We start from the raw sequence: 25,796 nt of genomic DNA, 5'->3' as shown, positions 1-25,796 counted from the left end.
TTACATAGTGTCGACTAGTGTTTGCTTCCCACTGCTCTCCATTTCACAGCCTTTCAGAACTGAAAAAGAGAGAAAAACATATGTGCTCCATCCTCTGGTTCTGAAGTCTTTTGAATTTCAGCTGATCTCTATACTATAAAAAGGTAGATGTTCTGTGTTTGGTCTGTCTTATTAGAAATCTGTTGCCTATGGGCGACACAAAAAATATTAATAAAGACTGAGATTAAAATGCTAAAGTAGCTTCACAGAGAATTTGAACACCCAGGCTAAATAAAACAAACCTCCAGAGGTGAAAGATGTCACAGAAATCTGAGAATATCCAATTTACTGCTACTTATTAGGATAAATACCAATCATTTACATGATATAGATTTACACTGGAGTAACAAGGCAAAGAAATTTCATGATATCAAATTGCCTTGAGTAAATTTAGTCAGAGTTTGCTATTTCGAATCTGCAGACATACAGGATTTAATTATGCTGAATTAGCAGCCTAGAAGAAGATGTGTAAAATTTGAATGTTCAATCAAAATGGAAAGTATCTTCAGCTGGAGAAATTTGGCCTGGGAGATGAATGAATACATTTTATACCAGAGAGGGAGAGAGGGAGAGAGACAGCGGGAGAAAGAAAAATACAAATTTCGAACGCTTACAGTCTCATCTAATCTGTTCTATTGAAATTATGTGAAATTATCATATCCTGGCAGGCTAGAAAAAAAAGAGCACTTTGGAGGTTCTCAGTGATATCAGTTAAATAAATTTGAACTCTTTAACTTGAGTAAGCCTCCAGTGAGTCTGGCTGATTCCAGTTCACCTCTCAGCATTAGTCTTTGATCTCTGACCTTGGATTTCAAAAATATCGGAGCATACGTGAAAATCATGTAATAGGAGACAAAAAGGAAAACAGTTAGCTACTCGAGGTAACCGTCTGTTTTGGTTGACTAATTATTTAGTGTACTGTGGTTTGTGGAGTGATTGTGCATTCTGACTTTGGGTTAGAGGTGGGCGGATCGACCCAAATATCTTTAGGATTGATACCAAAGCACTGATATCGCATCAGTACGAGTGCAGCAGGATTGATACTTTGTTTCTATCCTCTGAGTTTAGTAAATAGTTCAATGAAAAATGTGTTAAATAAAGTTTTCTTTCTGAAATAAAAATCAGCATCTGAACCCTTTAATCTTTTATTATTCTAATAATTATTCTTTTTTCTTTTTTTTTACTGTTGGACGTCATATGTCAGAGGTAATATTTAAAATCGGTACAGGTATTATAATAAAAAGAAAATTTCTCAAAGTGTTGTAGACATCAGATTTTTTCTTCTTTTCTTTTCTTTTCTTTTTCTTTTTTCTTTTTTTCTTTTTTTTTTTTTTACCAAAATAAGAATTGCTAAAACTCTTTCTTCTATAGTTTCATTTTATTTGTGTTAATTTTCCAACTTTAAAAATTCATCAGTTTTTGTTATTATTTAATTTTTTTTCACATTTAGTTTTAGTTTCATTTTAGTTAACTATAATCACCTTGGTTGGTATTATTAGACATAAACTTTCAGTTGAAGTAGTTGTACTGTATGTATAGGTCATATTTATTATACGCTTGGTCAAAATTATATCAGTGATACTGGCTGATGGAAGAACTGTGAAAGGCCATTAGTAACCTACACTTGTAGAAAATATATTGCCTCTATGGATGTTTATCAAAAAAATCTCTCAGCAGCTCCATTTCATATCAGCGAGTAGCCTTTCCTCTTTGTTCCCTGGTGTTCACAGATGCCTGTCACGTCACCATGAAAAGACAAGAGAAAGGGAGAGCATGACACAGATGCATCCCCCCTGACTGAGAGACAAGCAGGCTGAGAGGTGTAGCTGATCCCTGAGAAGCACTGCGGGCTTAATATCCCCTCTATATCCTCTCCTTGCGCCGTCTGGTGCCATGAGGCTCAGGTCTGACGTCAGTGTTATTTCTGTCCATCTCTTGGTCAGGGAGGGTTCATCATTTCAAATGCATTATTCACACCGGCAGCATAAACCTAGACAGATCTTATCTCAATAGGGCAAAGCAACCATCACCCCTGGCACACTGGCTGCATAAACACAAAAGACTCTGGCTTCACTGTTTTTCACAAATATTCACAGAAGGACTTCTCAAGAAAAAGGAAGGACTTCTGGGAAACCCATGGTCTTTTTAGTTCTGATGTCTTAAATGGTCCTACAAACAATGTCAAGTTATTCAGCAGTGGATTTGTGACTGATGTTTTGAATGTCAACAGGCATTGTGCTCCACACCTTGTTAGATAAGCTTTCCTTTCCCCAAAGAATCCACAAAAATCTGAGCTACACATCCACATGCTCAGTGAATACAGGATAAAACACATTATTTTCACTCATGCAATCAAATGCAATTACAGCTCAGCGTAATATTGGAAACATGACTCTTAATCTCCTTTTTTGTCAGTGTGTTTGTTGTTGTTTTTCCTCAGTGCATTGGTGATCGTTAAGTCATTTTATTATCTGTACTTTCTTTCCTTGTTTATAGTTTACATCCTGTTTTTTTATCTGCAGCCATCCTGTTATTGAAAAGTACACAAAAACAATGGCAGCATATTGCTGTGTTGAAGCCCTTCATTTCAGTTGTAAATCCACTATAAGAGCATCATAAATTGTTTTTTTGATTTCTATTCAGAAGGAAGAAAACATGAAAATTTGTTTAAGACTTTTCTCACTGTAACGTCATCACAAATCGGCGAACATTATAAAGATATTGAGAAATTAAGTCTACACCCACATGAACTTTCACAGTTACCAAATAATGATAAGCCTTTCCCAGAAAAGAAAGATTTTATAGATACTATTTAAATAATGCACAATATGGTCTTACCATAGTTTAACATCAGTTCTGTAGCACAGCAAGGAGCTTTAAAAACACTACTTTACTATTTATACATCAGCCAGTCAACAAACAGTGTTAGCAGTAGTTTGGGACAGCCAGATAAAAACAAGTGTGATTATTATTATTTTACATCATCTTGGCCCTCCTAAAGATTAATGTAGATCTGTAATCTACAGCTTATATTATTATTATTACAACAGTTCCTCTTTGTTCTCCATTTATATTTGAGCAACAGGTCTGTAATGTTTTAATGTTTGCTTATTTTTTTTGTTTTCTTTTTTAATGACGCTCTAACTGCCATTAAAAGTCTACTACCAGACCCTCCGCTGCTCTGTAAGGCAAACCCCAACGACTTCTTCCAACAATGCTTTCATGTGACTCTGTGCACTAGTGTCTGAGAGCTGTTCAAAGACCACAATCTACACCTGTAATTTCTGCTCGTATAATAAATGCAGTGCTTTCTATCATTACCATCAGCACCATATTACATTTTAATTATTACATGTTTTATTTAATTCTGATTTCTGGCTTTTACAGAGCGATTACACTGTCTTAAACAGAATGGAACTTACTCTCTTTTTCAGCTTAGTTAGTCATTATTCATATCATACCTCTCCTTTAGCTTAGTGTATATACATGACTGTGGGGTTGAGAAGAAAGGCTTATTACCGATGTACACAGCAGCTATCAGCTGCATCTCTTAACACCATAATTGAAACGTTAATTTTTATGATACAGGATTATGGCCTGTGTTCAGAATGAAATCCAAGGTCTTGTAGAACAACGAACAAACGTAGACTCCCCCACTAAAGTCCACTGGCAGACTCAGTCCTAGTTGAGTACGTAGTGTGAGTCTGTGTGACCAGACTGTGTGTGTGTGTATTCCTCAGCTAGTGTCAGTTCAGTTGTCTTTTCCCCCCGTGTCTCCTGTTTTCCATTAGGCGTCGGTAAAAACTCAGCTCTGATATGCTAATAAAAATATTTGGAACAATTCACTATGCATGCCTTCATGAAGACATTGTGTCTAGGTTAATGTGGGTGTACGTGTGCAGCAGTGACTTTTCATGAATAGCTTTACATAAATGAGATTCACGTAACCTCGTTTAGCCATTTTCCCCATTTTTGTTTTATTTTATTTTATTTTCCCCAGAGAAACTTAGCTCCTCTGTGCTTTTGTTTCCCTTTCCATCTGTACGGCATATGGCCTGATAGGCAGATGTGGTGCTTTTTGTACTTTATACCTGATAGGTAACTTGGCGTTTTTGTCATTCAAATTACTATCTTAATTGCTTTCTGTTGCTTTGATGACCTGAGGGTGGCTAGCTAGTGAACATGGTAACCAGCTTTGTCTGTTTTTTTGCCAGACAAAAATACAATCAATCCCTGCACCACAAGCTCCAAACACACCAGTGCTCTGGCTTTTACACACACACACACACACACACACACACACACACACACACACACACACACACACACACACACACACACCTTTACTGATTGCTTAGACCAATTAACAGTTTAGCTATTGGTATAATTGTCAGGAGAGCAGAGAGACACACTGGGTTTGCTGGATCCTCATTTTTTTCTAGTAATTGGGACTGACTGGTAAGGTCAAAGCGTTTTTCTTTTATATTTTATCATCAGATAAACCGAGCTTCCAACAGCATTAACCCTTAAGCAAAATATTATCTTCATTATCTTCACCTTATGTATTTTAATGCTTCATAATTTATTTTATTAATTCTGAAGGCATCCTTTTCTTTGAAAGTAGCTTTTTCCCCCTTGTAGGTTTTCAAAAATTACATACTGCATTTAATTACAATATTCTCCTAAATTCTAAATGCAGTGTAGAATTACTGGCTTTTATTGTTTAAAGTATGTTGTTTCTCTTCACTTGGATGAGTGGGCCGTGCCATAATGGAGACTACTACAATCACTGGATTTTCTGCATACCAACACTGCCATGGCAAAACAAAGTAAGAGTCAAAAAAAAATCCACCAATTAGCTTTTGACGTTGTTATCCTGTTAACACAAACAATTTCAGGTACTGTGCAAACTTTTATCAAAGCACACAGTGGATACTTATGTTTCCACATAATTCCAAAGTCATATTTCATAGTCGTGATGTCTTACATATCGTCTGACAACGTAGAAAAAAGCTGTAAATTAATGAAACATCAATAAGAATACATTATATAAGGCAAATCTAAAATTCTAATTGAGCTTGAAAATCAATATTTGGTATGACCACATTTATTCTTTCACACAGCTTGAACTCTCTTAGTCAAGCTAGCTTGGAATTTCTTTAAGCAGGCTTCAGGAATAGTTCTCCAGGCTTCTTGAAAGACATTCAAAGCTCTTCTTTGGATGTTTTCTGCCTTTTGTTCCATGCTCTGTCTCATATGGCTTCACTAATGTGAAGCTCAGCCTATGGGGAGCCAGTTCATGACTGGTATTGTTCCATTGTGTGTTTTTCTATCCAGGTATGCTTTAACTGCACTGGCAGGGTATTTGGGATCATTGTCAAGCTGAAGAATGAAGCCATTGCCAGATGGTATTGCACGGTGGATTAAGATCTGAAATGCAGTCCACTGTGTTTTGCAGAATGCTATAGACTGTTGGTACCTCTGTCCTGACCCCCCCCCCCCCCCCCCCCCCAAAAAAAAACCTTCACGTTTGTATTTATCTCACCTCCTTTCAATAAGACCTGTTGTCACTGATTTTCAGTCCAGGTCTTTTGTTATTTGCCTTTTATTCCTGTTTCCCTTCCTCAGGAATGACTTCTCGCTGGCTGAAGAGTCACATGCGTCTTGCATCAGGTCTTTTCTGATTTTTTTTCTTAATTATTAAGGACATGGCTTTTTGATACTGTGTATCAGCTGTAGATGGTGTTTTTTAGGCATTTTTTCTTCACTTGTCCCATTTCCTCAAATTTTTAAGGAAATGCTGCACACCATGATAAGCAAGCTATGCTGTTAGCTTTTAGCCCATAGCTCTGTATGAATCACATTACCAAAGACACCATTTTCTGCCTGTCCAACTGTTTCATCTTTGTGTTTGTTTGTTTGTTTGCATGGATTTAATTCCTTTTAGTTTTATTTATTTTAAGATTTACTTTTGGTGTTTATTAGATAGGACAGTACCGGAAAGTAAGGAGAGAACAACATGCAGGAGATTCCAGACTCAAACCCAGATCCCTGCAGAAGTCTTTTATGGATGGATTGCTCCTCAGCCAGGTGAGCTATATTGCATAGAGGTGCAGTTTAAACTAATTCCTTGTTGTGTATGTCAGCATGTTGTCAGTGTCAAATGACTTAACAAACAAGCAAATCTGGGAAAAAGGAGCCAGTGTCCAAAGAAACACTCAAATGAGTGAGGGGCGTCTCAGTGCTTTTGCACAGTACTCAGTTGTGACCCATGTCTGGATGTTTCAGTTGGATGTGTAGGCATTTTTTCTCTACCTAAAATGACATAAAGAGATAATATAAGGAGTTGTAATAATAAATAACAAAATAATAATTATTTCTCAAACTCTTGAATGATGGCATATTTTCGAATACCGCACATTGTAGTGAAACTGAAAATAAATGTGGCCTGTGTGATTGCTTTGACCACCGTGTACAGCTTGTTTCCATTATCCACATGGAAAACTGATTCCCACTTCCACATCCAGCAGAGAAATGTTGGAATTCGTTTACTATCCAGCACTATTCAATATTCATACTTCCTGGCATTGGACAGTCTGGCTAGTCTGATGTGTGTTTTTAGAGTTTTGTGTTTTTTCCTTGAAGCTTCTGCTTCAGGCCCTAAAATAAAGAGCTACAAATGCATAACATTGGATTGCAGTGATAGACAACTTGAACATTTAAAATACCATAGTTATTTAATCTCTTGGTATTGTAAAAATGCAGATTGTTGGATCTGTAAGTTTTCTTTTTACATGTATATTCTTATGTTTGGTATCACAGTCCATTCAAGCTCTTATTTGACCCATTTTTCACAGTCACAGGGTTATTTTCTTCTGATTGTGATGTCTGTGTCTTGTTTCCGGCTTACACACAGTGCAGACTGCAAAACCCAAAGCTCTCAGATTGTTTTTCACATATATGCGTTTATATAAATAACAGTTCTTGATGACCCAACAAAAACATGCGGCTATGGTAGCTAGACCAAAGATGCTGCGAGTATTCTGTGCTCTGCTTTACGACATACTGTATCCAGCCTATTTTTGTGTGTTTCGTCTCTCAGCAGGCCTCATTCAAATTGGATGTAATGTAATGTAAATAAGCCAGGATGCAGCTACCCTGTAAGCGGTTAAGACCAGGAAGCCTGGCAGGCGCTGACTGGAAGGGGAGCCTGGACAAAGGAACATAAAGGCCCAAACACAAAGACAAATCAGGCATAAAAGGGAGAGCCACAACAGCTGACTTTATTTGCACAGTAATTGGATGTTTTTGTCTCCATCAAATGCGACCTGCTAAAGAATGCATTAGGAAAAAAATAAAAATAAGGATGTCTCTACTCTTTGGATTGTCCCCTCCCCTTCCCTTTTTATTTTAAATGACCTCATTAATTAACCTCAGTTTGCAGAAAAGAAGTTCATCTAAACATACAGAGCCAATTTGATGCCTCCTGCCTCGCGCTGCTGGAATGTCTCTGGAAAGTTTGGGGGTTCCTCTTTGAATACGGATTCAGGGAATCTCAGTTAATTTTTAAGGCAACGTTATATTCATGCTTTGAGCTGTTAGACATTATTCGACATGTCGTCTGGTGGTTAGCGTTTATTTTGAAGTAATTGCTTCTGAAAGCAGGGTGGAAGGGATTTCATTAGTTCCCTTGCCCCTGTCTCACAGCAAACACTTTACCTGGACTCATTAAGCATCAGACATGACACTTCAGAGAGACTACTCTGCCAGCATTCAGGCTGTTACTATGCCAAGGTCTGCCCTCTTGGAATAACCTGCCAAAGCTACGTGCGTCGTTTCCTTTGTGCCTGATATGTTTTCTTCCCCTTTTGGTGGCGCACGTTAGTCTTTCAACTGAGGATTTAGATAGGGCAATGCTAACGCAGGGTTAACTATTAAATTTAATGATTTCAATGGGTGAAAAATGCTAAGCCATTACAGTTTTTTGATAAAGATCTGAAGGGTTCAAACATTGTAAAACCTGTTTTCCTTCTCTGTTTTACCCTCAGGGATCCTGCACCTTAAAATAGATGCACTTGTGGGCTTGATTCAAGCGGTCTGCAATCAGTCAATATTTATGAATATGAACGACCATGTGATTATGGTAAAACACACAAATAGCTGTGGGGCTACTCACTTTATTCTAAATTAAAAATATGAGCTCTCATGATGTTCCATATCAGCATGGACATAAATATTTTATTAAATTAACTCTAGCGCTTGGGTGAACATATATATTTTTGTCATATTTTGAGCAGCTCTGACATATTTGGACTTCAGTGATTATTTGGCTGTCTTGTATGGGAGAAACTTTGACATGCATAGTCTGAATTGCAAATGAAATACATTTCTGCTCTAGTTTCACCCAATTTTTAAATCTTATGCGTTTTATCAAACACAAAAACCCACAACAGAAGAACTGAATGATATAACAGCAGGCTATGATTCACTGTATGATGGAAACCCTCCTGCAGGTTGCCCTTCAGGATGCACCCTGATGGAGTATGTAAAGATTTTAAGTGTTTTAAAAGGTTCTGTGGGTAGAAAATTGCGCATTGTCAAGAAACCCGGAGAAAGGGGAAGTAGTAAACACTACTACATACATGATGAGTGTTTAACACGTAAGTCAGACCTTAGTGAGAAAAACAACAGACCGTATACTTGCCTGTACGTAAGACTATATGTTATGCACCATCATCTCTGCTGTATTTCTTTTATGCTGCATTCAGCCACATACCAAACTTTGACGCTGCGTGGCTTTAGGCAGTCTGAGTGGTAGTAGACTAGCAGGAGAGGGGGGAGAAGAGGGAGTCTTCATCATGTCTCATTTCAGCCTCCCAGTGCCCTCTGGCGGTCCTCAGAGCAGGCGGTACCCAACCAACTCCTCATTTCTTCCTGAGCTAGTCTCTCCATTAATAGCTTAGTGCCGCTCCAACTCCATTGTTATTCCTGCCTGGCTGCATCCTGCACTAAGGATGATGCATGTTTATCAGACCAGAAATATTGTGCAAATCTGACTCGTGAGAATGAACGCTGAAAAGAACGCGTCCTCTGACTCCAGATGTCATCCTCTTGTGTGCTATAACTTTGTCTTGAACAATCTCTTTGACCTTTTCTCTGCAGCTCTCTAAAAGCTTTGGTCATTTAGGCCAAAGATAAATAGTGTGCTTTTACTTGTTACACTCTTAGGCCAGACCAGATTTTTCTAGATCTGGTGGAGTTGGAGCCTTTGAAAGCAACTGTGGGTATGGATTCATTTGATAGTTTAAAAGCTGACTTGCAAAATCCAGCACACAGATCTATCAGTCCTCTGCACATCCTGTAGTTTGTGACATGATGCTTTATGCTGAAATTGATTACTGGCATGTCATGCACGCGTACGCTCACACGCAAAAACTCTTTGAACTTGTAGAGTCAGCTTTGTTTAAAACCTCAAAGGAATTGGATAAGTAATTGTCATTGAATCTGCATAATAAGGACACCATGTCATCTGAATTCAGATGGCCAGCTCGCCCTAATGATCTGTTACTTTTTCTGTTACTCTTGAGCCAGTGAACACATTAGTATCACATTTCTATTTTCACTGTCTGTCATTAAAAACACATTTTCCTCTCACCTCAATGGTAAATGGAGATGTTTCTCTTAAACAAATCAAATAATTGGAATTGCATTGTATTGTTTTATCAAGAATTTTAAAAAAATGGTCCAATACGATGCGTAACTAAATTCTAATGTCTTCCCTGTTTTGTGTTTTATATTCATAAATTAGAATTTATTATTATATGCCTCTCAAAAGCTGTTTATTTTTCCTGCAGACAGGAATAGATGAGTCTTGTGTTTGAAATCTAGAGAAACAAAAAACTCTTGTTGAATAGATATTGAAAGATTTCAGTCACAACTTTAAGCCGTTAAGGAGGTTTATTTTTGGGAAAACTGTAATTTTGATTGATGTGTTTATCAGAGAGCTTTTTTTCTGCTTAAGCTCTGATGTGAAGAAGACTGTATTGTCAGCTGTGACAGATGATGTGGATAGCGTTGTATAAGAGCGCTCTCTACAGGCAGTGTGAGGAATTGCAACATACAGCCTTTCTATTTCCTGATGCTGAGGTTTTCAGTGCTGAGTGTCACCAAATAGCGCAAATAATGAAATAGCTACACTTCGTTAAACTTGAGGTAAAGCATGGGTAACAGAAGTACAATATTTAAATGCAATATCATGTTATGACAACAATAGTCTTATATTTATTCAAATTAGCATTAAAAAAAAACATAGAAAGAGATAAGACATCCAACTGGATCCAGTTCTTTCTACAATGCAACAAAATTATAAATAGTGATGGCTCAATTTGACTGAATTTTGTCATGTTGTCCAAGATGTTTTAAAGATCAACCTGTGTAAGTTTAAGAAGAAACCCACCCAGGAACAATAAACACAACTTCTCCCTTATAGTTATAAAAAAAATAATGCTATTGTGGAGTGTTGGGAATGGCTAAATGGCTAAATACAATCTCCCATAATGCCTCTGTGCCACTGTGTTTCATATTGAGTTAAAGGACATCGTGTTTGCTGTGCTTGTTTTGGTTTTGTAGTTTTCATAGTTTGTTCCTGTTAATGCGGCAGCGTTGTTTTAACTTACAGCTGTAGTTGTGCTGAAAACGATGTTACACCATGCCTGAAATTATGTGCAAGGTTACTGACCTCATTGGAAGCAGATAACGATTGGACTTGAAAGAATGCTTAACTACAGATTCAGACAAATACGGTGAAAACAAAAACTGAACCCTGGATTTCTACAAATAAATCCAAAGGTAGCCCTCTAACGGATTACCTTTGCCCCACTGTGTCACATTTCTACACAAGTGGGAGTGGTTTCTGTCTTATTTATGGATGTGGTGAGGCAGTTCATATCGTAGTTACTATTTTACCCGTGGTTTAACATTTGTGCACATAAAACAGTGGTGGATACATTAGGAACAGACATCTCTCCTCTTAAGGTGAGTTCTCAAGGCTACAAACAAAGCTTCAAAAACTAACGCGTCTTGGAAAAAACCGTACAGCTAATCTGTTAGAGACAAAGCAGCCTGACAATATGTATGATCACTGTCATATGTTTGTTTCCCTTGTAGAAGGAGATACTACACTGCTTTGGTGTTTAAAATACCTTTAGTGAGAGACATGACAAAGATATTCGGCAATAATTTTAGTATAATTAATTCTTTTTTGCTGTTTTAACCTCTAGGAGCCCTTTTAGTCCTGCTGATGGTAGAAAAGTGAGAGAAGATTTTCCAACATGCAGGGTGCAAGTGACTTTCTAAATGTATTCAACATTGAGGCCAGCAAGATATCTGTGACACTGTTCCTCATTTTTCTTGGTCTCCTCTACTGGTGAGTAAATAAATGTTAGGTGGCTTATTTGTGATGTTCTTTGTTCAGTAGAAATTAGGTCACTTATATAATTGCTTGTGCCATAAAGCACTCACAGTTACTTATGGAGCAGATAGTGCAGACGAATGCAACAATAACTCTAGACAGAATCCAGGTAAAGGTGAGCTCTGATCTTTACTGCATTCGATACAAATTCTTTTCATTCAACCTACAAACAACACATTTTAACACTTTTGCCTGTAGGTATTCAGTCCGTCCCTTCTCAGTCCTCTCACGATGTGGCATCAAACATCCAAAGCCAGTGCCTTTCTTTGGCAACTTATTCATGTTTCAGCAGGTAAGATACAGTGTAACAAAGGAAGACCAGAGTTACCTTCAACATCTGCTTCATTTTGTATCAAACTGGGATGGTGTACTTGTTCTCATATTTGTGTCATTATTAAAAGATTGCCAGATGACTTTTACATCTACTGTAATTTTTCAATATCTTTTCAGGGTTTTTTCAAACCTCTGAATGATCTTGTCAAAACATATGGTAAAGTATGTGGGTAAGTAAAAATACATCCTACAACAGCAACTACTGAAATAAGATTGTGAATATTTTGCTTATATAAACAATCTACAGTCCATAAGATGCGACGAAGAAAGAACTTTATACTTTAACCAACGTGTCGCACCGCCTGTTGTCAAAGACCATCACCGTTCGCCAAGTTCCAAAGGACCTTGTTTCCAGCCGGCACCGCGAGGAGGTGGTGACTGGATTTTTGCCGGCCAGAAACTTCTACCAAAAGAAGCCAGTTCATCCGAGGAAGACCAAAAAAGCGCTGGATGGACCGAATCAAAGATGATATGAAGGCTGCGAATGTTACACCAGAAGACGCCCTGGATAGGAAGAAGTGGAGGAAGGCATGCAAAACAGCGGACCCTGCATTGCAGGATATGAACCGCTAGGAAGAAGAAGAAACGATCTACAGTTTTTTCAGTTTATTGATTTAAAATTAATCTACAGTGTGAAATGAGATGATACTTTACACTTTATGTTTTGGTTGGTCACTACAGTATACGCTGCATATTTCAGGTATTATTTGGGCCGCACACCAGTGGTAGTGGTAGCAGACCCTGATATGCTCAGACAAGTGATGGTGAAAGACTTCAGCAGCTTCCCTAACAGAAGGGTGAGGACATCATACAGATGCATGTAAATGCGTGATGTGAGTTTATTTCTGATTCTCACACAAATCACTGGGTAGTTATTACACGTTTTGTGCCTGTGCTCTCTTGTTTCTCTGGGCAGACATTTGTGTTTGCCAAAAAGCCTGTATCCGATTGCTTGCTCCAGTTAAAGAATGAACGCTGGAAACGAGTGCGGAGCGTCCTGACCCCATCTTTCAGTGCTGCCAAGATGAAAGAAGTGAGAAAATAAAGATTAATCATATAACCGAGACAGATAAGATAAGATGAGATAAGATAAGATATGAACTAGAAGATCTTTAAGATTCCTTTAATTAAATCGAGAACTTTTACCTATAAGAGAATGATTTGAATCTTGTGTGTAGCCAAAACTCTGCGCCAATTTTTTTTCTCCTGTTTTAGTCAGTTTACAAATTTTATCATTTATGTGTTTGTTATTTGTTTTTGTTGGGTCTCGACATCTGCCCCATCTTTAGCTTACACAGTGTTTGAAATGAGGAAGGAAAAAACTCAAAGTTTGTGGTAAAATAGATAATCATCAAGTTTTTGGTGCTGCTTCTTTTTGACCTTTATTAATACATAATTTGTATCATGTAAGTTTAAATTTAAATAAATGTAATATTAACTTTGTACCTTCTTTATGTCTTCATTTCAGCTGGTCAACAAGTTAAATATTTTTCTTTGTGACCAGAAGGAACTCATAAATCTTTAAACACCCAGCGTTCACTTTTTCAGTTGGTTACTGTATCTCTGCATCTTTTGCAATACGTGTAGTTTAAATGTCTGTGATGTTGTGTTTATGGAGCTACCTTTCCCCCATTTTCTATGTTTATGGACCTATGATGACTCACTGGAGAATATATAGGACTGGTTTACATCTGTCGTTATCTCTTTACTTGAGTGTAGATGGTTCCGCTCATCAACACAGCCACTGATGCTCTGATGCAGAATCTAAATGTCCACGCTGAGTCAGGAGAGGCCTTTGACATCCACAGGTAAAGCAAAAATTAAAAGAATATTTTTTTGTGTTTTTTTTCTGTCATTGTTCTTATTTTTCTGATTGCATGCCATCTTTCAGATACTTTGGCTACTTTACCATGGATGTTATTGCCAGTGTGGCATTTGCAACTCAGGTGGACTCACAGAATAACCCAGATGACCCGTTTGTCCAACATGCTCAGATTGCCTTCACCAGTAATTTCTTCAGACCTATTTTGTTGCTTTTCTGTGAGTCATTATTATAAATCAATGAAACTGAGATATGTAAATGGGACAATAATAAAAGAAGATGATGGCAAAGAAAATAAATACATTTAGGAATGTGGGGAATTCCATATAGTTATAGTTAAGCATGATAAATAATTTTATGTATTGAGTATGAAGCATTTTTGTTGATATACCTGTGTATACAGTTGGCATTACTCTACAGATTTGTGTGTTTCTATCTTTAGTTGCTTTTCCCTCCATCATGGCTCCTCTGTCGAGGTTCATACCCAACAAAAGACAAGACAAGATGAATAATTTCTTCATTAACAGCATTCACAAAATCATCAAACAGAGAGAGGAGCAGCCTCCTGGGCAGGTGAATCTCAGACTTTCAACATTCCCAAATCTGTGTGTGGCTTTGAAAGAGTCCTTTTTCTATTATTTTTATTTATTTCTTTTACATGTAGAGGCGCAGAGACTTCCTGCAGCTGGTATTAGATGCCCGAACCAACAAAGAGTCAGTGTCATTGGAGCACTTTGACACATCAAACGATGCTCATGAGACTGATGTCAGGAACCAGCAGACCCAGTCTTCAGGCACAGTTCAAGAAAACGGCCCTCCTCATTCACAGGAGCCGTCTGTCAGGCGTCCACAGAAAAAGATGATGACTGAGGATGAGATTGTTGGTCAGGCTTTCGTCTTCCTCCTGGCAGGCTATGAAACCAGTAGCAACACTCTGGCTTTCACCTGCTACCTCTTGGCCCTCCACCCTGAATGTCAACTCAGAGTACAGGAAGAGGTGGATGATTTCTACACTAGACATGTGAGTGTTTTACAGTTGGTTCTGATCTATTTTGATTCATGCAGTTGTGGACAGTCACTGATTGTCATGCTGTTTGCTTTGTAGGACTCACCTGATTACACAAATGTGCAGGAGCTGAAGTATTTGGACATGGTTATATGTGAAGCATTACGCCTCTACCCTCCTGGATTCAGGTAAAGAAGGACGTAAACTGGATATGAAGGTTGGCCACAGTGGGGCCTGGAGTAGTATGCTGTGACTTTGGAAGGTTTTCAGTTTTGGCTTTTTTTGAAACATTCATTAGCCGTTTGTCGTAGCTGCATAGTGTAGTGGTAAGACTACACACTTTTGGCGCAGGAGTCACAAGTTCGATTTCCAACCGGTGTTCATTAAGGGTCCTGGCTAGACCCCCCATGCTAAAAGAAAAAACCCCAAGCCCTCGAATGGCGCGGCTTCGTCTGCAGCCTGCCTGGAGCTCCGATGCAAGCATTTCACTACATGTTGTACTCTATATGATTGTGTATGTGACAAATCAAAGTTGTTTGTTTGTAGCTTTTTGTGGGGTATAGCCATAATGCTATCATCGGTAAAAACTCTATCATTATTATTATTATCATCATTATCATAATTACTGACGCGGTTGCAAGATCAAACAGTGCATTTTAAGAATGCAGATGTTTTCTGACTTTGGGACATTTAGGCTCAGTTCTGTTCATGTTTGGTTGCAGATGCATTAAAATATGTTCAGTAACTATCAGTACACTTAAACTCCTCTTCCTTAACTGGACACGAGTACAGAGAAACAGAGAGGAGGACGTGACTACAACTATAAATGGCAGCTAAAGTCAATAGAGTGGTAGGGGAAAACACTTCACGGTGACAGTTACATCTCTTATGAATATGCTGAATCCAATTATAACTGTGTGGAATAAAGAAAACAGTATTTGGATTCTGTAAAACAATCTTTTTTGTCATATTTTGTCCCACTAAGGTTTGCACGAGAAATAGAACATGACTGTGTGGTGAATGGTCAGCAACTTCCTAAAGGAGCAATACTGGAGATCCCTGCAGGCTTCCTCCATTATGACCCAGAACACTGGCCAGAGCCTGAGAAGTTCATTCCTGAGAGGTGCTTCAGTTCTGTCTGAAACTAGTAAAAAGACTGACTTGTGTTTACTGAAATAATGGTGTGGAAAATTCACATTTAAAAATAGCACCAATTGAAGTTAACTTTGAAGTGAGTCACAGCCAATCAAATGTTGACTTATTAACATGAATATGTCTGTGAAGGTTCTCAGTCATCCAGGTCATCGTAGTCAAAGGAGTTTGCAAAGAAAAGCAAACTTCAGTTCAGAACTGAAGAAGCTTCTCGGATGAGAGGTGAAACGTCTTCAAGCAACTTAAAGAAGTCCAGATGCTTTTCTCTGCAAACTCCTTTGACATTAACATGAATAACAGCTGTATATTAACAACACACACATGAAATATCTTTCTGTACAGTGATACAAATACAATTGTTAAGGTGTGGTAAACACTTTGTGTAGTAACATTATTACACATGCAACCCACAAATACAACCTCAATTCAGAAAGTTGGGACACAGTGTAAAATGTAAATTAAAACAATGCAGTGATTTACAAATCTTATAAACATATATTTTATTCGCAATAGGACATAGAAAAGACTTCAAACATTTAAACTGAGACATTTTATTATTTCATGAAACAACATTTGCTCATGTTGTTTTTGTTAGCAGCTTCGAAGTTGGGACACTGCGATATTTACCAGTTAGTAGTATCCCCTCTTCTTAACAACAGTCTGAGGAGACCAGTTGCTGAACCTTCAGGAGAAGAATGTTGTCTCACTCTTGTCTGATACTGTATAAGACCCTCGATGCTCAACAGTCTTAGGACGTCTTTCATGATGTGCTAAATGTTTTTAGTTGGTAAAAGGTGCGTACTACAAGCAGGCCAGTTCAGCATCTGGATTTTTTTTTTTGTAAATCATTGCATTCTGTTTTCTTTACACAGTGTAAAAGATTTTTGGAACTGGGACTGTACTGTGATTGGCATTGCCTTTATTTTCCAATGCTTTTCATTCTTCTTTAAAAAAAACTTGCTGTTGATTTCCAGGTTTACACCAGAGGCCAAGGCCAGTCGACATCCATTTGTATACCTACCATTTGGAGCTGGTCCTCGTAACTGTGTGGGAATGAGGCTCGCCCAGCTTGAAATCAAAATGGCTTTAGTGCATCTGTTCCACAACTTCAGCATAAAGGCCTGTTCTGATACTAAGGTAGGATGCAATAAGAGAAAACCCATACATTTTCATTAAAGTAATTCCTACACTGGATAACTGTAAGACTGTTGAATTTATAACTACAAGCATGTAATTCTACAACCACTGTTTACTGTGAATTACACTGAAAAAACTGAAAACATATTTGTATTTGTATAAAATTACCGTAAGGTAACCACCGGTAAGAAAACCTATGTTTATCTTTAAATTTAGGTTTTAGTGGAAGCATGACCAAAAACTACTCTCACATGTCCTTTAATTGTTTTTTTGCTTTAATGTAATATACCATTTTGGACTGTCAGTATTATCAGCTGCAAATAATAACTATGCTGGAGTTTATTGCAAATTGCTGCAAATAGTCATGTAATCCTATGACTACTGGTTAGATACACATTTGTCAGATGCTTCCATTTTTAAGATATTTTTACACAAATATGTGGAAAATGTTTGTTTTACCCAGAAAACTCTTTTTATCTTCAGGTTCCTCTTGAGTTGAAGTCATCGAACACTCTTGGACCCAAAAATGGTGTTTTTGTGAAAATCACAAGAAGAGAACAAGGAGATGATCTGTCATTGGCTGATTAAATCATTTACACCATACTGAAACATAACAGTCTCTTACTGCATGTCCATCAGTTCAGTGGCACTTGTTTCATTTATAGTCAGGACTTGGTAGATGTTTGAAAAAATGCAACACTGAAATATTTAGACTTAAATATAATAAGGGATTGACTGATAATTAATGCAAATGTTTCTCAAGCACATATAAATTGTAATTTTGTGATTAAAATTGTTTGAGAATGAGAGAAATGAAACATGACAATATATTTGATATTATTCTTTATTAAAGCACGTACAAATAAAGTGGATGAAATCACTACTTTTTGCAAATCATAAAATACTAAATCGTTTTTGACAGCAAAGTTGATTTAATCTGGCACATTCTAAATTCTTTCAGGTGGATTGGTACACAGACAGTGTCTACACACATTGGGCGCGAGCACTCTCTACAGACAATGAAAGGAATTGCAACATGCAGCATTTATATCATCCCCAATGCTGAGATTTTCAGCGCTGGTTGTAAACAAAATTGTGCAAATAATGAAAAGAACACATTTTGTGAAATTTTGCAGTTTTTATATGCATGTGAAATTTTCTGTATTGAAATAAAAAATCTGTCTATCAATAAAAATAGGTGTAAAAACATCTATCTTGTACCATTTAGACAACCTTCATGACTCTAGAGACAAAACATCTGATTCAAATTTCCTCTACAGCACGACAAAATCATAAATGGTGATGTCTCAACCTGGTATTGCATGAAGAGAAAGAATCGACTGAGAAAGTTTAACTTTGATGAAAAACTGTGGCAGGTTTTCCAAGGTGTTTTGGGGCTCTACCTATGTAAGAAGGCTGTCAAACAGCCAGGAATGGCAAAGACAAGTTAAGCCTCCTGCTTTATAGCTGCAAAAAAGAAAATACTTCAAGAAGTAATTTTCTTTGGCTAGCGTAACATTACATGAGTTACATCAGGGTTAAAAACTGCAATACAGGTTCAGACAGTTGACTAAAGAAAAGCAAAGCTGAACCATGGACCCCTACAAGTTCGTGCAATAACAGCTCTTTAAGTGATTACCTTTACCCTGCTCTGTCACATTTCTACATAAGTGGGGGTGGTTTTGTCTCATTTATGGAGGTGGTGAGGCAATGCATATCCGTAGTTACTATTTTACCTGTGGTTTAACATTTGTGTGCACAAAACAGAGGTGGATACAATAGGAACAGACATCTCTCCTCTTCAGGTGAGTTCTCAAGGCTACAAACAAAGCTTCAGTAAGTAGAAAGTCTTGGAAGAAACCAACCAACTGATCGGGGACAAAGCGGCTTGACAAAATGGAATAGATGTATGGTCTTTGGCAGGTGTTTATTTCCCCAAAAGCCCGAATTTCTGCACAATACCTTTAAATGCTTTGTTCTTTAAAATACCTCTAGTGAAAGTCATGACTAAAGTATTGAATAAAAATATTAGTATAACTAATTCTTTTTTGCTGTTTTTCTCTCCAGGGGTCTTTTCTCCTATTAATGGATAAAAACTGAGAGAAGATTTTCCAACATGCAGGGTGCAGGTGACTTTCTAAATGTATTCAACATTGAGATCAGCAAAATATCTGTGACACTCTTCCTCATTTTTCTTGGTCTCCTCTACTGGTGAGTATGTCAATGATGTACTTTTTTCAAGGGAAATAAGGACGCATACATAATCTGCTAGTGCCATAAAGCACATACATTGACATTTTATAGCGCAGATAGTGCAAACGAATGCAACAATAACTCTAGACAGAATCCGGGTAAAGGTGAGCTCTGTTCTTTACTGCATTCGATACAAATTCTTGTCATTCAACCTACAAACAACATATTTTAACACTTTTGCCTGTAGGTATTCAGTCCGTCCCTTCTCAGTCCTCTCACGATGTGGCATCAAACATCCAAAGCCAGTGCCTTTCTTTGGCAACTTATTCATGTTTCAGCAGGTAAGATACAGTGTAACAAAGGAAGACCAGAGTTACCTTCAACATCTGCTTCATTTTGTATCAAACTGGGATGGTGTACTTGTTCTCATATTTGTGTCATTATTGTCAGTTGACTGTTACATCTACTGTGTTTTTTAAATATTCTTTTCAGGGTTTTTTCAAACCTCTGAACGATCTTGTCAAAACATATGGTAAAGTATGTGGGTAAGTAAAAATACATCCTACAACAGCAACTACTGAAATAAGGTTGTGAATATTTTGCTTATATAAATAATCTACAGTTTGAGATGATACTTTACCCATCATGTTTTGTCTGGACTCATACTTCAGGTATTATTTGGGCCGGACACCAGTGATAGTGGTAGCAGACCCTGATATGCTCAGACAAGTGCTGGTGAAGGACTTCAGCAACTTTCCTAACAGAAATGTAAGGAAATTATACAAAGCAAAGATGCAACATGTGTGTTTATTCCTGAGTGTCACACAAGAGTTACTGAGGGGTTATTACAGATTTTTTTTGCCTGTGCTCTCTTATCTCTCTGCAGACATTTGTGTTTGCCAAAAAGCCTGTAACTGATTGCCTTCTCCAGTTAAGGAATGAACAGTGGAAACGAGTACGGAGCGTCCTGACCCCATCTTTCAGTGCTTCCAAGATGAAAGAAGTGAGAAAATAAAGTTCTCATTAAGTGGGATAAGATAAGATAAGATAAGATAAGATAAGATAAGATAAGATAAGATAAGATAAGATAAGATACATGACATCACATCTCATCTTCTGGTGCTTATCCGGGTTTGGGTCGCGAGTGCAACATTCTGAGACGAGAAGGCCAAATTTCTCACCCCAGTCACCTCTTCCAGCTCATCTGGGGGGGCACCAAAACATTCCCAAGCCAACTGAGAGATGTTACCTTTCTCTTTGAAGGAAATTCATGTCTGCCATTTGCACGTGTGACCTCATTCTTTTGGTCACTCTCCAGAGCTTGTGACCATAGGTGAGAGTAGGACGTAGACCGGTAACTCGAGAGCTTCACTTTTATCCTAAGCTCTCTCTTCTCTCTTGCAAACTACGCATGAACAACATCCCAAGATACTTAAATCCCTCCACCTGGGACAGTAACTTGTCCATGACCCAGAGTGGGCACTCCACTCTTTTCCAGCTGTGAACCATGGTCTTGGATTTGGAGGTGCTAATTCTCATTCATGCTGCTTTGTACTCAGCCACGAACCGCTTCAGTGCAAACTGGAAGTCATCACCTAATGAAGCCAAAAAGCTAAGATGAAATCCTGAGGCCACCAAAGTGGAAACCCCACCACCACCTGGATACGACTAGATATTCTGTCAATGAAACACTCAACACATCCAGGTTTTTGCTGCAGCCACTGCCTGAGCCGTGTTCCGCTTGGTCTATTGGCACCCATGAGCTGTTCCTGGAGTCCCACAGGCTAACCAAGCCTGACAGGCTTACTTCTTCAGCTTGATACCTCCTTTTACCTCCGGTGTCCACCATTCGGTTTGTTTACCACCATGACAGGTACAAAGCACCTTACAGTTGCAGCTCAGTGCAGCAGCCTCAGCTATGGAGGTGCTGAACATGGTCTATTCAGACACCCTCACTACACGTTTGGGTGCACCAGGTTTGTCCAGCATCCTCCCTCCCCACCTGATCCAACTCACCACCAGGTGGTGATCAGTTGGCAGTTCCTTTCTTCACTCGAGTGTCCAGAACATACAGCCACAGATCTGATGATACAATAATAAAATTGATTGAAATTTATGTTTGAACATGGTTCGTTATGGACAAACTATCGTTTGCCCTTAAGTAACAAACCATAAGTTTGGTTTGTTACTAAGTCTAGTAACAAAACACCAGTCACGGCCTCCAAGCCTCACTTGGAGAACCCCACCCACTTGTCCATTGGGAAAATCTCCAATGTAAAGCCAGAAAGCAAAGGGGATAACAGGATAACCACCCCAGCCTGCTGCCTCTCAGCGAGAGCAACTCCAGGCTGGAGCCCAGCCCCTCTCCAGGAGACTGGTTCTAGGGCCCAAGTCATGCAATGAGGTGAGCCCAACTATATATAGCCAGTATCATTCAACCTCAAGCACTAGCTCAGGCTCTTTCCACAACAGAGGGGTGACATTCCATGTCCCAATACCTTGCGCCCAGCCATGCCCCATGGGCTAAGAACACCATGCACCCTCTACAGGTCTGACTCCAGGGTGGTGTCCCAGTAACCCTATGCAGCGCAGGGTAAACTGTTCCCTTGCTTTTGCACTGACAATAGTTGTCTGAATCGCCCTTTGTCTGGTTCCTCACCCAGGACCAATTTGACATGGGAGACCCTACCAGATTGCAAAAGCCTCCTGACAACATAGGATCCCAACTGACCTGGAGCTATGTTGTATGTGTAATTTAAGTAGCTGTGGTAGTGGCGTTTATGGAATTACATGGACCTTTCCCCCATTTTTTATGTTTATGGACCCATTATGATTCACTGAAGTGTTTATAGGACTATTTTGCATCTGTCATTTACTCTCCATTTGAGTGTAGATGGTTCCACTCATCAACACAGCCACTGATGCCCTGATGAAGAATTTGCATGTCTATGCTGAGTCAGGAGAGGCCTTTGATATCCACAGGTAAATACATAAACAATGAGGAAAGCCTGAAAGCATTTTGTCTACTTTATTTCTGCTCTTATTTTTTGTGTGTCATTGTTTATATTTCTAAAATTTGATGCTATTTTGCAGATACTTTGGTTACTTTACCATGGATGTTATTGCCAGTGTGGCATTTGCAACTCAGGTGGACTCACAGAATAACCCAGATGACCCACTTGTCCAACACGCTCAGATGGCCTTCATCAATGATTTCTTCAAGTCTATCTTGTTACTTTTCTGTGAGTCATTATTATAACACAATTGAATTTCAGATATTTATATAGGACATTAAAAGAGAAAGTTGATCACAAAAAATTGTAAGGAAGAATTTCAGAAAGGTTAAATAGATCTAGAATATGCCAAAGAAGTATTTAAGCATTTTTGTTGAGCATTTTGATATACCTGTGTATACAGTTGGCATTTCTCTGCAGATTTGTGTGTTTCTGTCTTTAGTTGCTTTTCCCTCCATCATGGCTCCTCTGTCGAGGTTCATACCCAACAAAAGACGGGACAAGATGAGTCATTTCTTCATTAGCAGCATTCACAAAATCATCAAACAGAGAGAGGAGCAGCCTCCTGAGCAGGTGAATCTCAGACTTTCCTAAATCTGTGTGTGGCTTTGAAACTGTCATTTTCCTATATTTCTTATTTATTTCTTTTACATGTAGAGACGTAGAGACTTCCTTCAGTTGATGTTAGATGCTCAAGCCACTGAAGAGAGTGTGTCATTGGAGCACTTTGACACATCAGATGACACTGATGAGATCGGTGGCAACAACCAGCAGACCCAGTCTTCAGGCACAGTTCAAGAAAACGGCAGTGCTCACCAACAGGAGCCGTCTGTCAGGCGTCCACAGAAAAAGATGATGACTGAGGATGAGATTGTTGGTCAGGCTTTCGTCTTCCTCCTGGCAGGCTATGAAACCAGTAGCAACACTCTGGCTTTCACCTGCTACCTCTTGGCCCTCCACCCTGAATGTCAACTCAAAGTACAGGAAGAGGTGGATGATTTCTACACTAGACATGTGAGTGTTTTACAGTTGGTTCTGATCTATTTTGATTCATGCAGTTGTGGACAGTCACTGATTGTCATGCTGTTTGCTTTGTAGGACTCACCTGATTACACAAATGTGCAGGAGCTGAAGTATTTGGACATGGTTATATGTGAAGCATTACGCCTCTACCCTCCTGGATTCAGGTAAAGAAGGACGTCAATTGGGGTCACAGTGGGGTAGCTTTGGTACGCTGTGATGTAGGAAGATTTTCAGCATTGTCCCTTAATTAGCTTTTCACGGGGTATAGCCATAATGCTATCATCAGGAAAAACTCTCTTCTTCTTCTTCTTCTTCTTCTTCTTCTTCTTCTTCTTCTTATTATTATTATTATTATTATTATTATTATTATTATTATTATTATTATTATTATTATTATCATCATTACTGTTGAAAGATCAAAGATGGGTTCAGCAATGCAGATGTTTTCTGATCTTTTGACATTTGGGTTAAGCTCTGTTCACATTTGGATCCAGATGCATTAAAAATGCTTTTGTAGCTATCATAACACTTAAACTCTTCTTCTTTGAATGGAGCTATGTACAGAGAAATAGAGAGCAGGGGAGGCAAGAGAGACAATGGCAACTATAACTGACAGCAAAAAGCAATAGAGCTTAAAAGTCCAAATAAATTAAGGAAATAACAGTTTTGATAATGATGTTAAATTTATTTTCACTGTTTTTCCCCCTTTAGTTTCTCTGGGGGTGGCAGTGGTCAGGGAATTATATAACGTAATAAAGTAAATAAAGTTACAGCTCTTCTGTCGATACTGTGTGTGACAATTCTGTAACTGTGTAATTCTGAAATTGTCCCACTAAGGTTTGCACGAGAAATAGAACATGACTGTGTGGTGAATGGTCAGCAACTTCCTAAAGGAGCAATACTGGAGATCCCTGCAGGCTTCCTCCATTATGACCCAGAACACTGGCCAGAGCCTGAGAAGTTCATTCCTGAGAGGTGCTTCAGTTCTGTCTGAAACGAGTAAAAAGACTGACTTGTGATGCCAGTCAAATGTTGACTTATTAACATGATTTCATTTATTAACAACACATTAAATATTTTTCTGTACAGTGGTACAAATACAATTTTTTGGGTGTGGTAAACACTTTTGTGTAGTGACTTTATCACATCTGCAACCCACAAATACAATCTCAATTCAAAAAGTTGGGACACAGTGTAAAATGTAAATAAAAACAATGCATTCATTTACAACTCTTATAAACCCATAATTTATTAAAAATAGAACATTTAAACTGAGATATAGCTTGATTTTGAATTTGATGGGAGTTGGGACATTGCAGTGTTAGTAGTTAGTAGTATCAGTTAGTAGTATCTCCTCTTTTTAACAACAGTCTGGAAACTGAAGAGACCAGTTGCTGGACTTGGATTGAGAGTTTTGCTTTCATGCTCAGCTCTTTCTTTACCACAACGGACCAATGCAACCTCCACATCACTTCAGCAGTGGTCCCAATCTGTCTGTCAATTCCCCACTCCCTTCTTCCCTCACTTCTGAGGGTCTTCATAAGACCCTGAGATACTTAAACTCCTGCACTTGGGGCAGCAACTCGTCCCTGAAAAGAGTAGGCACTCCACCCTTTTCAGCTAAGAACCATGGCCTCCACCTTGGAGATGTTATTCTCATTCTTGCCGCTTCACACTCGGCTGGGAAGCGCTCCAGTGAGAGCTGGAGACAACCACCAGATGAAGCCAAGAGACCCACATCACCTGCAAATGGTCACCAAAATGAAAGCCTTCTGTCACATGGCTATGCCTAGAAATTCTGTCCATAAAAACTATGAACAGAACTGTATCATGTAATATTTTTCATGTAGTTAAATATCTCAGTTCAAGATAACAGTAGTTTTATGCCATTGTATAAAGTAGCAAGAAAAATTTGTCTCATTAAGAATGTGGTCTTTTAGTTTTTCAATGCTTTTCATTCAACTTAAAAAAACAACAACTTGCTGATGATCCCCAGGTTTACACCAGAGGCCAAGGCCAGTCGACATCCATTCGTATACCTACCATTTGGGGCTGGCCCCCGTAACTGTGTGGGCATGAGGCTCGCCCAGCTTGAAATCAAACTGGCTTTAATGCATCTGTTCCACAATTTCAACATCACGGCCTGCTCTAAGACTGAGGTACGTTTGAATTAGAGCTGCTCAGGAAATCTCATGAATGTTCATTAACAGCCAATCCTGAAAAAAGATGTTTGTTTTATTGAGGGCACTCTTTTTTTTCAGGTTCCTCTTGAGTTGAAGTCGTTAAGCACTCTTGGTCCTAAAAATGGTGTTTGTGTGAAAATTTCCAGAAGGAAAAAGTGAGATGGTCTGCTGACTTCTCTATCGAATGGCTGGATCATTTTCACCAGACTGCAAAATAAGTTCAGCTGTCCTAGTTCAAGTTAATCCAATACTCGGGAGATGCTTGAAAAATCGCAACATTGAAATACTTTAGACTTGAATGTACTAAATATAATAAGGAATTTACTGCAGATTAAATCAAATGTTTTAGAAAATATTAACTGTAATTTAGTGACTGGAACAGTTTGACAATTTACATATCAAATGGAAGGAATGCCACATGAGA

General features: G+C 38.5%; 2 protein-coding genes across 3 annotated transcripts; both read left to right on the top strand.

Moving 5' to 3' along the window:
- The first annotated feature begins 11,369 nt into the window (after window positions 1–11,369).
- Window positions 11,370–17,547, top strand: LOC134631858 (thromboxane-A synthase-like). Its single transcript, XM_063480415.1, has 13 exons — window positions 11,370–11,464; window positions 11,708–11,801; window positions 11,960–12,012; window positions 12,543–12,639; window positions 12,759–12,875; window positions 13,562–13,650; window positions 13,734–13,882; window positions 14,107–14,237; window positions 14,329–14,685; window positions 14,770–14,858; window positions 15,656–15,793; window positions 16,797–16,959; window positions 17,443–17,547. The coding sequence occupies exons 1-13, from the start codon at window positions 11,370–11,372 to the stop codon at window positions 17,545–17,547; spliced, it is 1,677 nt and encodes a 558-aa protein (XP_063336485.1).
- Window positions 17,548–19,075: 1,528 nt separating this feature from the next.
- LOC134632496 (thromboxane-A synthase-like) lies at window positions 19,076–25,531 on the top strand. Of its 2 annotated transcripts, none has more exons than XM_063481231.1 (13): window positions 19,076–19,170; window positions 19,400–19,493; window positions 19,645–19,697; window positions 19,824–19,938; window positions 20,060–20,155; window positions 22,046–22,134; window positions 22,246–22,394; window positions 22,609–22,739; window positions 22,824–23,180; window positions 23,265–23,353; window positions 24,027–24,164; window positions 25,186–25,348; window positions 25,451–25,531. In XM_063481231.1, exons 1-13 carry the CDS (start codon window positions 19,076–19,078, stop codon window positions 25,529–25,531), a joined length of 1,650 nt encoding a protein of 549 aa, XP_063337301.1. The 2 variants fall into 2 exon arrangements, with proteins under 2 accessions (XP_063337301.1, XP_063337300.1); XM_063481230.1 differs by having other exon boundaries at window positions 19,824–19,953.
- The last annotated feature ends 265 nt before the right edge of the window (window positions 25,532–25,796 follow it).

The sequence above is a fragment of the Pelmatolapia mariae genome, linkage group LG7, assembly GCF_036321145.2.
Source record: "Pelmatolapia mariae isolate MD_Pm_ZW linkage group LG7, Pm_UMD_F_2, whole genome shotgun sequence".
Lineage (NCBI taxonomy): Eukaryota > Metazoa > Chordata > Actinopteri > Cichliformes > Cichlidae > Pelmatolapia > Pelmatolapia mariae.
This window is presented reverse-complemented; position numbering and strand designations above follow the sequence as displayed.